At 39.0% G+C, this 12,188-nt stretch overlaps 1 protein-coding gene across 2 annotated transcripts in view; it reads left to right on the plus strand.

Annotated features, from left to right (window-relative positions):
* The window catches only part of TDRD1 (tudor domain containing 1), a 52,327-nt gene that overhangs the window by 5,511 nt on the left and 34,628 nt on the right, over nucleotides 1-12,188 (plus strand). For both annotated transcript variants that reach the window (XM_074002773.1, XM_015456715.4), the window contains exons 2-3: nucleotides 2,846-3,176; nucleotides 5,965-6,023. In XM_074002773.1, coding sequence (XP_073858874.1) covers nucleotides 2,852-3,176; nucleotides 5,965-6,023 — 384 coding nt within the window. In that variant the 5' untranslated portion in view covers nucleotides 2,846-2,851. The remainder of the gene's footprint in view (nucleotides 1-2,845; nucleotides 3,177-5,964; nucleotides 6,024-12,188) is intronic.

Below are 12,188 nucleotides of genomic sequence, written 5' to 3' on the forward strand. Positions count from 1 at the left end.
TTAGTCCCGATTAGGTCAAGTTTGTTAACTCATACAGTCTTTACTATTGCTTGTTTTCTGTCTGAGTAGTAGTTGTCTAAGATAGATGCGCCCTAATCATAGTGGACTGAATTTCTTCTCCTTCAGTCAAATTTTGTTTTATACACCTCAAAACAACATTAAATGATTCAAAGATTCCTGGCTGCTCTATCTCCTTGGAGTGTTTGTTTTTTGTTTTTGAGACAGAGTCTCATTCTGTCGCCCAGGCTGGAGTGCAGTGGCGCTGTCTCAGCTCACTGCAACCTCTGGCTCCCAGGTTCAAGCTCTTCTCCTGCCTCAGCCTCCCGAGTAGTTGGGACTACAGATGCGCACCACCATGCCCAGCTAATTTTTGTATTTTTAGTAGCAATACGGTTTCACCATGTTGGTCAGGCTGGTCTCGAACTCCTGACCTCAAGTAATCCACCCTCCTTGGCCTCCCAAAATGCTGGGGTTACAGGCATGAGCCACTGTGCCCAGCCTGTGTTTTCTTAAGCAATGTAAAGTATCTTCATGTATCTTAATAGTTTCTACCTTGAGTTTGATTTTATGTGCTACTGATACTAACATTACATCTTTTTTTTTATTTCGAGACACAGTTTTGCTCTTGTTGCCCAGGCCGGAGTGCGATGGTGTGATCTTGGCTCACTACAACCTCCACCTCCCAGGATCAAGCCGTTCTCCTGCCTCAGCCTCCCGAGTAGCTGGGATTACCGGGGTGTGCCACCACACCCAGTTAATTTCTGTATTTTTAGTAAAGATGGGGTTTCACCATGTTGTCCAGGCTGGTCTTGAACTCCTGATCTCAGGTGATCCACCTGCCTTGGCCTCCCAAAGTGCTTGGATTACAGGCATGAGCAACCGTGCCCGGCCTAACATTACATCTTTTAGCTGTTTGCATAGAGCATATTTTAGTCCTTTTATTTGGAACCTTACCATATGACTTGGTTATATGTGTGCCTTTTGTGCCTAACATTTTACTGAATAATTTTCTTCCTGAGTTTATCTCTTTTTTCTTTTTTAACTAAGACTAACTCATTGATACTTGGATTACTTGGGCTTGATTCTGTCATCTTATTTGATGTTTTCTGTACCTGAATTTTTTTTTCTATTGGATTAAGATTTTCTTCTGTGATTTTAAAGTTATATATTCTGTTTGGCAGTTACTCTAATATTTTAATGCACATTCTTTGTCTTTCTTGTACAGAGTATACACTTTATTCCTCCCCGCCCGCCCCACCACCACCTGATTCCTCTGGAGTTTCTTTTTTTTTTTTTTTTCTTTTTTTGAGATGGAGTCTCACTCTCTCACCCAGGTTGGAGTGCAGTGGCACAATCTTGGCTCACTGCAAGCTCTGCCTCCTGGGTTTACGCCATTCTCCTGCCTCAGCCTCCTGAGTAGCTGGGAGTACAGGCACCTGCCACCACACCCGGCTAATATTTTGTAGTTTTTAGTAGAGACGGGGTTTCACTCTGTTAGCCAGGATGATCTCGATCTCTTGACCTGGTGATCCGCCCGCCTCAGCCTCCCAAAGTGCTGAGATTACAGGTGTGAGCCACCGCGCACGGCCTTTATTTTTCTTTTGTAATTGAACAACATTGCTCTTATTACACAAAACATTGCAGTTCTCAGCCTGTCCCTTCAATTTAGGCGTGCTTATCCATACAGTTTTACTTCCCCTGGCAGCTGCAGTATCTCCCCCATCGCTGCCCACCTGCAGTCGTTCTGTTAGGGATCTTCTCAGGGTCGGTCCAATAAGAGTTCCCTACCTTTGAGTGTGCCTGTATATTTTTGTTTTTCATTATCTTGTCTGTATTCTCATTAGATTAGGTTAGGCCTAATTTAAAGTAAGAAATGAGATAAGTCGTAGGACACCAACTGCTATTTATTTTTTTCTATTCAAGACCATGTTAAACAACATTTAGATATTACTCATGCTAGTTTCAGCTGTGACATTTTTCCTCCTGCTCAGCTGTTTGGGGAGCAGACAAAGCTATCAGTCACTACTTGAGAAAGAAGAGGTGTTTGTCCCTTTTAATTCTCCTGGGCAGGGCACTTAGCATTCTTTAAGAGTAATAGAAAAACAAGCCAGCATCCTTTCTGGACAGAGGTTTCTCAGAGACACTTTGTGACAAATTAAACTTGGAAAGCTTGCAACATTTCCAATTTATTTTCAGAGAAAGATGCATAGATAGGACCTTAGAAGCAGTAGGTATAAATTACAATTTGTGGAAGTTCAGCTGGAGATGATAAAAGCAGAGACCTTGGCAAAATGGGAGGAAGGAGGGGTCAGCTGAGATGGATTGTGAAGCCTGCGCAGGATGGTCAGGCAGTGAGCGCGAGGGCATTCTGGGTAGAGCGTTCAGCATATTCAAGGACTGGATATAGGAGAGGGTAGAGGGATTCTGAGAAGGTAGAAAGGTAGGTGACAACCTGATTTAAACACACCTCTTCTGTTGCATTTTGCCATTAAGGTGTAAGCTTTAGCTTGGGAATATTTCTTTTAAAACATGAAAGACCTTTTCAATTAGTGTTGTCTCAAAAGCTTTTACAAGTAAGGAATGGTGTTGAATGCTGAGATTTACTTTTTTGGTTTTTCATGAGTTGGTCTGTTGTTGATTTCTGTTAGAGTTCATACTTAGAGAGAATCGATGTTTTTCTTGTGCCTTGTCGGCCAAGTTTTGATGTCATGGTTATACCTGCTTTGGAATCATTTTATAGGAATTATCTGTTACGTAAATATATTTGGGAGAATTTCTCTGAGCCTGCAGTTCTTCTGAAATTTTGAAATTAAAAGATGTCTTTTCAATACATTTCTCTCCTTAGGCCTCTATGAGTGTTAAATCGCCATTTAGTATGATGTCAAGAAATAATTTGGAAGTACCTCCTTCTAAGATGACAGAGCCATTTAATTTTGAGAAAAATGAAAACAAGCTTCCACCACATGAGTCTTTAAGAAGTCCTGGAACACTTCCTAACCATCCTAATTTCAGGCTGAAAAGCTCAGAGAATGGAAATAAAAAGAACAATTTTTTGCTTTGTGAGCAAACCAAACAATATTTGGCTAGTCAGGAAGACAGTTCAGTTTCTTCAAAGCCTAATGGCATCAATGGAGAAGTGGCTGGCTCCAAAGGAGACAGGAAAAAATTGCCAGCAGGTGAGTGAAAACCACAGGCTTCCTACTTCTTGATTCTCGTGGTTTCTGTGACTTACCAGAAGTATATATAACCACACACCAGTGGGCTATTAACAGAACAGGCACATGACTACCTTACCGTATTTGCATTTAATTATTATTGTAGAAGGAAAAACCAGATACCAAGTGGCTGCCTTCGGCTTCATTAATCTCAGAAAAAATTCCTGGGGAGAGAATGAGCTTTTTTCCCCACAGAGGACTATACTAGGAATGCAGAAAGGAAACACTCTAGCTTTTTTATGGGTGTTCTAAAGATTGACCGTATCTTAAAAATACTGTGCAAACTTTATGCATATATCACAAAGATACAGCTAAGATTTTAATTGGTTTCATGTGACTTATCATTCCTTTAGTTCCAATTCTAAAAACGTTTTTCGGCTGGGTGTGGTGGCTCATGCCTGTAATCCTAGCACTTTGGGAGGCCGAGGTGGGCAGATCACGAGGTCAGGAGTTAGAGACCAGCTTGGCCAACATGGTGAAACCCCATGTCTACTAAAAATACAAAAATTAGCTGGGTATGGGGGCGCAAACCTGTAGCCCCAGCTACTTGAGAGGCTGAGGCAGGAGAATCGCCTGAGCTTGGGAGGCAGAGGTTGCAGAGTTGACATCATGCCACTGCACTCCAGCCTGGTGACAGAGCGATACTGTCTCAAAAAAGAAAAAAAAACAAAACAAAAAAAAACACACCTTTCTAAGGCGGTTAGGACCTGGTAGAATTTAGTTTCTTTGTGAAGGTATATGAGATGTGATCTTTTAACATGGTGATATAATTCTCAGAATGTGCCCTTGGGCTTCTGGGCTTCTGCAAGATGTCAAAACTGTTTTCCTCACATTCTTGCCTTTTTTGCTATGCCAGCTTTATACTGATAGTGCAAAAGCAAATTATTAGCTCAGCTTAAGGCAGGAGCGCCAACCTGGGTGAGGGTTCATTGAGTTTTTCATTGTCATGCACTTCCAGTTAAAAGGAAAACCAGAAATGGCAATTTCAGTTAAAAATGCCCTTGATTGAGCAGTAAAAAGTATTCAAGTATTCTGTTAAATCTTGACCATTGTGTGCAGTATTTTTAGTATTTGTGTGATGAAATGGGAATGACTCCTTTTATCCTCTGAAGTAGGAAAAGCATGTGTGCAATTGAGTTGTGAGCTGAAGAGAAACTTTTCTTGGAATATACTTTTTACTTGAAAAGATGACACACTGGTTATTCAGATTTACCTGGCAAGCATTTTCTCAAAAATTAAAGTGAGCCCTTTACTTCAAGGAAAATAGCTGACAGTATTTTGTCAATGACAAAGTTTAAGCTTTCAAGCAATTTCGGATTTTAGGAAACTTGTGTCTGCCACTTTGAGCTTAAGAACTTCCCAAGACAGACTTTTCTGGTAAGATGCATGGTGATATTAACACATGAATATTAATATTTTTTTTTTTTTTGGAGACGGTCTCTGTCACCCAAGCTGAAGTGCAGTGGCACAATCATGGCTCACTGAGGCCTCAAACCCCTGGGCACAAGCGATCCTCCTGCCTCAGCCTCCCAAAACCCTGGGATTACGGGCATGAACCACCACAACACGCCCTAACTCATGATTTTTTGCTATTGCATAATGAAATATGTCAACATTTGGTAATGCCACATAACTCAGTGAACCTGTCTTTTCCAAATGGCCAGTGCATGATATTGCTGTCATGCATGGGCAGAAATCCAAAGTGTGGGATAAATCAGTGAATTCTAGTGTAACAATATGAAAAGTTCCTTAATGTGGTTTTAGAGTTCACATTGCTTCTAACTCTATACCACTTTGTTTTGGTGTATTAATAAAGGCAAATATCCACAGTTAATAGAGGATGACATTAAGTATTCCTCCTTGCAAATACCTGTCTCTGGGAGGCCAGACTTTTTTTTTTTTTTTTTCCCCAAATACCAGAAGCAACTTTTCACTGAGTGAAGGCAAAAACTATATATGAATCCAGCCGTCTTCTGTTAAGCCAATCATTAATGATATGCAAAAATGTGTGATCCTTCTATATTTTGTTTTGAAAAATACAGTTTTTAAAAATTGTCAGCATGTAATGCATTTATTTTTAAATGGATGCTTAAGTTTAGTTTTAATTTCTAATACAGTAAATATTGATTGAAATAAACCGTGTAAACAAAAGCTCTGCAGGGTCCTCAGTTTTTAAGAGTGCAGAGGGTTTCTGAATCCAGAAAATTTGAGAACTGCTGCCTTAGTGAATGGAGAAAAGTTCACAATGAGAGGAGTACTAGTCAAGAAAATTTTGGACAAGTTCTTTTATTTATATTTTTATTTTTTTTGAGACAGAGTCTCTCAGTCACCCAAGCTGGAGTGCAGTGGCGCTGTCTCAGCTCACTGAAACCTTCACCTTCCAGGTACAAGTAGTTCTCCTACCTCAGCCTCCTGAGTAGTTGGAATTACAAGTGTGCACCACCATGCCCAGCTAATTTTTGTATTGCCCATGTTCATGTTGGCCAGGCTGGTCTTGAACTCCTGACCTCAAGTGATCCACTTGCCTCAGCCTCCCAAAGTGCTGGGATTATAGGGGTGAGCCACCATGCCTGGCTAAGTCCTTATTTTCTGTTGGGCAAAGTAGGATGTTGCTTAGGTTCTGGTGTAGCTATAAGGTCATTGTGGTATAGCCCTGTTACTTGAATATCACTTAATTATACTATTTTTCATTATTAGCAATAAAAAGTAATATTTGGCTTTTATTCAAAATTGTGTTTTTCCTCCCCAGGAAACTCAGTGTCATCACCAAGTGTAGAAAGTAATTCACCACCCAAAGAAGTGAATACTGTAAGTTACTTTATTGTGTGTTTGCTTGCTGGGGTAAAAGATTCTAAACATGTTTTGGTATTTAATAAAGAAGTATTCAATTTGTAGGTATCATTCAAGATCAGACATTTTTTATTTAATGTACATTTTTAAAAAAGAAAACTTCCTTAGGTCATTGTAGATTCACATGCAGTTGTAAGAAATAATGGGGATCCTGTGTAGTCTTTCGCCTGTTTCCCCCATGGTAACATGCTGCAGAACTATAGAATAGCATCACAGCCGGGTTATTGATACACCATCAAGATACGGAGCATTTCCATCACCACAAGGGTCTCTTACATACCTTGTTGCTTATGTTCTGGTGTAGCCAATCCACTTTTCCTTCTGCGCCTGCCCTCTTAATCCATAGCAGCCACTGATACGCATATTTCCACAATTTTGTCATTTTTGAGAATATTATATAAAAGGCTACGTACAGACAGTATGTAACCTTTTGGGATTGGCTTTCGTCATTTCACATAATTATCTAGAAATTGATCTAGGTTGTATGCATCAATCATTTGATCCTTGTTATTGCTGAGTAGTAGTCCATGGTATGGACAACTTGTTGAACCATTTACTTATTGAAGGACATCTGGGTTGTTTCCACTTTTTGGCTCTTAAAACTAAAACTCTATATCCATTGATGTACAGAATTTTATGTGAACATGTTTTTAATGCTCCAGGATAAATGTCCAGGGTTCAATTTCTGGGTTGAAGAGTAGTCCCAACTTTGTTTTATAAAAAACTGCCAAATATTTTCCAGAGTGACGGTATCATTTTACATTCATTCTTACCAAGGGTGTATGAGAGCTTGTTTCTCTGCATCCTCTTCGGCATTTGGTGATGTCGTCGGTATTTTTATTCTACCCGTATTCATCACAGATGTGTAGTACTATCTAATTGTGGTTTAACTTGCATTTCCCTCTTGATTGATGATAAACATCTTTTCATGTGCTTATTTGCCATCTGTACATCTTTGGTGAAATGTTTTCATGTCTTTTGTCTATTTTCTGAGTTTTTTACTGTTTTGAAAGTTCTTTGTAATTTTCAGATATTAGTCATTTGTCAAGTATGTGATTTGCAAATATTTTCTCCTAATCTGTAGCTTGTCTTTTCATCTTAATAAAGTCAGTTTTTCCTTAATGGATTGTTTTTGGTGCTTTTGATACTCTGGATCCTGAAAATGTTCATTTTTTCCCCAAACAATTTGATAGTTTTACTTTTTTTTTTTTTTAGATGGAGTCTTGCACTGTCACCCAGGCTGGAGTGCAGTGGCCTGATCTCGGCTTACTGCAACCTTCACTTCCGGGGTTCACGCCATTCTCCTGCCTCAGCCTCCCAAGTAGCTGGGACTACAGGCGCCCGCCACCGTGCCTGGCTAATTTTTTTTTTGTATTTTTAGTAGAGACAGGGTTTCACTGTGTTAGCCAGGATGGTGTTGATCTCCTGACCTCATGATCCGCGTGCCTCGGCCTCCCAAAGTGCTGGGATTACAGGCGTGAGCCACTGAATAGTTTCACTTCTTACATTTAAGTTTTGATCCATTTTCAGTTAATTTTAAGATTTTAAGTTAAGAAACTTGAGAGATTTATTTTTGCCTGTGGATGTTCAATTGCTCCAGTGCCATCTGTTGAAAATTTTCTTCACTGAATTGCTTTCACACATTTGCCAAAATTCAGTTGGACATATTTGTGTTGGTCTAGTTGAAGTTATTTATTTTCTGTATACTATGTGTCTGTCTTTCCAGTACCATACAGTCTTGATTCCTGGAGCTGTGTAGTAAAATTTGAAATTGGGAAAAGTGGTTCCTTTCACTTGATTTATCTTCTTAAAAATTTTTTTAACTATTCTAATTCCTTTGCCTTCCAACATGCAGTTTTAGAATAATCTCATCTCTACAAAAAATATTGCTGGGATTGTCATGTGAATTGCATTAAACCTATATATCAGTTGGGGAATTATTGACATTTTTGCTGTGTTGAATCTTCCAATCCATGAACATAGTGTTTCTCCTTTTATGTAGATCTCTGATTTCTTTTCGTTTTGTAGTCTTTAGCTTACAGGTCCTGTGCATGTTTTGCTAGATTTACACTTCAGTATTTGATTTTTTTTGAGTAACTGTAAATACTATTGTATTTCTGTCCCCATGTTCATTATTTGAAAATATGATTGGTTTTGTATGTTTATCTTCTGTGATCTTGCTGAAGTCTTTTTTTTCTTTCTTTTTTTTTTTTTTGAGACGGAGTTTTGCTCTCGTTGCCCAGGCTGGACTGCTGGGCTGCTATCTTGGCTCACTGCAACCTCTGCCTCCCTGGTTCAAGCGATTCTCCTGCTTCAGCCTCCCAAGTAGCTGCGACTATAGGCATGCGTCCCCACACTTGGCTAATTTTTGTCTTTTTTAGTAGAGACGGGATTTCACCATGTTGGTCAGGCTGGCCCCAAACTCCTGACCTCAGGTGATCCACCCGCCTTGGCCTCCCAAAGTGCTTGGGATTACAGGCGTGAGCCACTGGGCCCAGCCATTGAAGTCCTTTTAAGATCCCTTGCAGTTTTCTACATAGCCAATCATATCATCTGCAAATAGGGACAGTTTTATGTTTTCTTTTTCAGTGTATATGCCTTTGATTTCCTTTCTTGCTTTATTGCATTTACTGTAGGAACTTTCTACACTAGGTTTGAATCACAGTGACAGTGGACACCTTGCCTTGTTTCTAATCTTAGGGAAAAAGCATTCAGTCTTTTATGATTAAGTTTAGATGTAGGTTTTTGTAGATATTCTTTATCAAGCTGATGTTTTCTCTAATCCTGCTTTTCTGATCCTTTTTATCATGAATAGGTGTTGAATTTTGTCAAATGCTTTTTCTGTATTGATTGATATGGTAGTGACTTATTTTCCTTTAGTATATTAATTTGGTAGATTACATTGTTATTTTGAGTGGTTAACCAGCCTTGCATTCCTGAAGTGAACTACGCTTGGTCATGGTGTATAATTATTTTTATGTATTGCTGAGTTCTATCTGGTAATATTTTAATAAGGATTTTTACATAAGTTTTCATGAGAGATTTTGGTCTGTAATTTTCTTTTATACTGTCTGTGTGTGGTTTGAGTATCAAGGTAATATTAGTTTCATGAAATGGGAAGTGTCCCCTCTTCTGTTTGCTGGAAGAGAAATTGTATAGAACTGGTGTTAATTCTTTAAACATTTGGTAGAATTCTCCAATGAAAACCATCTGGACCTGGAGATTTCTTTTGGGGGAGTTTTAAAGGTATGGTTCAGTTTCCTTAATATTTATAATTGAAGTCTATTCAAATTGTTTCATATTGTGTTTGCATTTTTTAAGGAATTTGTTCATTTTGTCTACACTGTCAAATTTATATGTGGAAGTGTTCCCAGTATTTTCATGTTAGTGTTGTCTGTAGTAATGTTCCCTATTTTATTCCTGATATTGGTAATTTCTGTCTGTCTTTATTGTCTGTCTCGCTACAGGTTTGTGTTTTATTGATCTTTCCAAAGAAATAGGTTTTTGTTTCATTTTTTTCCTGTTTTTAAAATTAATTTCTTCTTTATGTTTACTGTCTCTACTGCTTTTGGGCATTTTTTTGGTCATTGATTGGGGGTTTTTTTGGTTTGTCTTTTTGGTGGTTGGTTGGTTGGTTTTTTAAGACAAGGTCTCCCTCTGTCATCCAGGCTGGAGTGTAGTGGCACAATCATAGCTCACTACAGCCTTGTACTCCTGGACTCAAGCAGTCCCACCTGCTGAGCCTCCTGGAGTAATTGGGACTACAGGTGTATGCCACCACACCTGGCTATTTTTTTTTTTTTTTTCTGTAGAGATGGGGGTCTTGCTATGTTGCTAGGCTGATCTTAAACTCCTGGCTTCAAGTGATCCTCCCACCTTGGCTTCCCAAAGCACTGGGATTACAGGCTTGAGTTGCCCTGCCCAGCCCCAGTGTATCTTTTATTTATCTCGAAACTTCATCTTTAACTCATATTATTTAGAAGTGTGCTTTAGTTTCTGGGTGTTTGAAGATTGTTAGTATTTTTTCTGCTGCTGATTACTGGTTTGAGTCTATTGTGGTCAGAGAACAGCTTCTGAATCACATCAGTTCTTTTAAGTTTGTTGAGGTTTGTTTTATGGCTCAGGATGTGGTCTTGGTATACATTCTCTTGGCACTTGAAAAGAATGTGCCTTGTCTGTTGGGTCAGACGATCTATAAATATCTAATAGCTCCTGTTGGTTGGTGATGTTGTGTTCCATCCTCTTGCTGATTTTATGTCTCATTATGTCAATTGTTGAGAAGGTATTAAAGCCTCTATAATCCTGGGTTGTTTATTTTCAATTCAGTTAGGCTTTATATTTTGCAGCTGTGGTTCATGTATATTTAGGATTGCCGTGTCTTGTTGGGTTGACTCGTTGTCATTATAATGTCCCTCTCTTTGGTACTTTTCTTTCCCTGTAATCTGTTTTATCTGATATTAATACAGTCACTCATTGTTCTTAACATTTACATATTTTTCCATCTTTTTACTTTTGGTCTATATTGTTATACATAAAATGAGTTTCTTATAGACACCATATATTTGGGTAAGGTTTTTTAATTCACTAGGACAGTCTGTCTTTCAGTTGGTATACTTAGATAATTTACATTTGATGTAATTGGTACTTGAGAGTTTATGCCATTTGTTTTGTTTTCTGTTCTGTTTATTTTTCCTGCCGCCTTGTGGGTTACTTGAATACTTTCTGTAATTTTGATTTTTATCTGGTGTTTTCAAGTGTGTCTCTGTATACCTTTTCCAGTGGTTGCTTTGCATACTACATCATGTATACGCAACTTATGACAGTTACCATTTTACCAATCTGAGTATAGTGCAGACACCTTAACCTCCCTGTGCATTTCTTTACCTTCACCCGTTTATGTCTTACATATTCTATCTCATAGATTTACAACTCCTTCAGACGGTTTATCATTTTTGCTCAAACTCTCAAACATAATTTAGAACACTCAACAGGAGAAAGTCTATTGTACTTATTAATATGTTTCGTTTATCGGGTCTCGAACTCCTGAGCTCAGTCCTCCCACCCCGGACTCACAAAGTGCTGGGATTACAGGCATGAGCCACTGAGCCTGGCCTGTTGTGTTTTTCTTCTCTATTTCAGTGTTCCTGCCTTTATCATTTCTTTTCTCTTTAGAGAACTTTCTTAGGCCATTCTTTTAGGATAAAGCTGCTGGTAACAAATTCTCTTAATTTTCTTTCATCTGAAAAGTCTTGATTTCCCATTCATTCCTAAAGGATATTTTCCTTGGATAAGTTTCTCAGATAAGTTTTCTTTCAGAACTTGAAAAATGTTTTGTCACTTTCTTCTGGCCTCCACGGTCTCTAATGGGAAATCTGTCTTTTTAAAGACGCCTTACTGCCATGTTGCTCTTTGGGTCTCCAGGTTCCTAGCCAGCCCACCTCCTCCTTTCCTACTTTCAGCGTCACCTTATGTTTGTTTTATATAGAAGTTCAGGGTTTTAGTTTACCTTAATAGAATGAATTTTAAAAATCCTCCCTCCCCCATACAGGTAAGGGATTCTCTTCCTCTTTCTGCTTTCAAGCTTTTAATTTTCAGAATTTTAAGATGTGTCTTGGTGTTTAGTCTCAGTTTACTCTGGGGCTCACTCAGCCTCTTAAATTAGTGAATTTATATCTTCTGCCAAATTTGGAAGTTTCTGGCAGTCTTTTTTTTTTTTTTTTGGAAACAGAGTTTGACTCTTGTCGCCCAGGCTGGAGTACAGTGGCGTGATCTCAGCTCACTGCAACCTCCACTTCCTGGGTTCAAACGATTCTCCTGTCTCAGCCTCCCAAGTAGCTGGGATTACAGATGCCCTCCACCACACCCAGCTAATTTTTGTATTTTTAGAAGAGATGGGGTTTCGCCATGTTGGCCAGCCTGGTCTTGAATTCCTGACCTCAGGTGATCCCACCAGCCTCAACCTCCCAAAGTGCTGGGATTACAGGCGTGCGCCACCGTGCCCGGCCTCAGGAGTCATTTTTTGAGTACTTCTCAACCCTACCTTCTCTCTCCTTTCTGAAGACACAAATGCTAGATCTTTTGTTATAGTCCCACAGGTCCCCGAGACTATTCATTTATTAATTC

Source organism: Macaca fascicularis, chromosome 9, assembly GCF_037993035.2.
Source record: "Macaca fascicularis isolate 582-1 chromosome 9, T2T-MFA8v1.1".
Classification (NCBI taxonomy): Eukaryota; Metazoa; Chordata; class Mammalia; order Primates; family Cercopithecidae; genus Macaca; species Macaca fascicularis.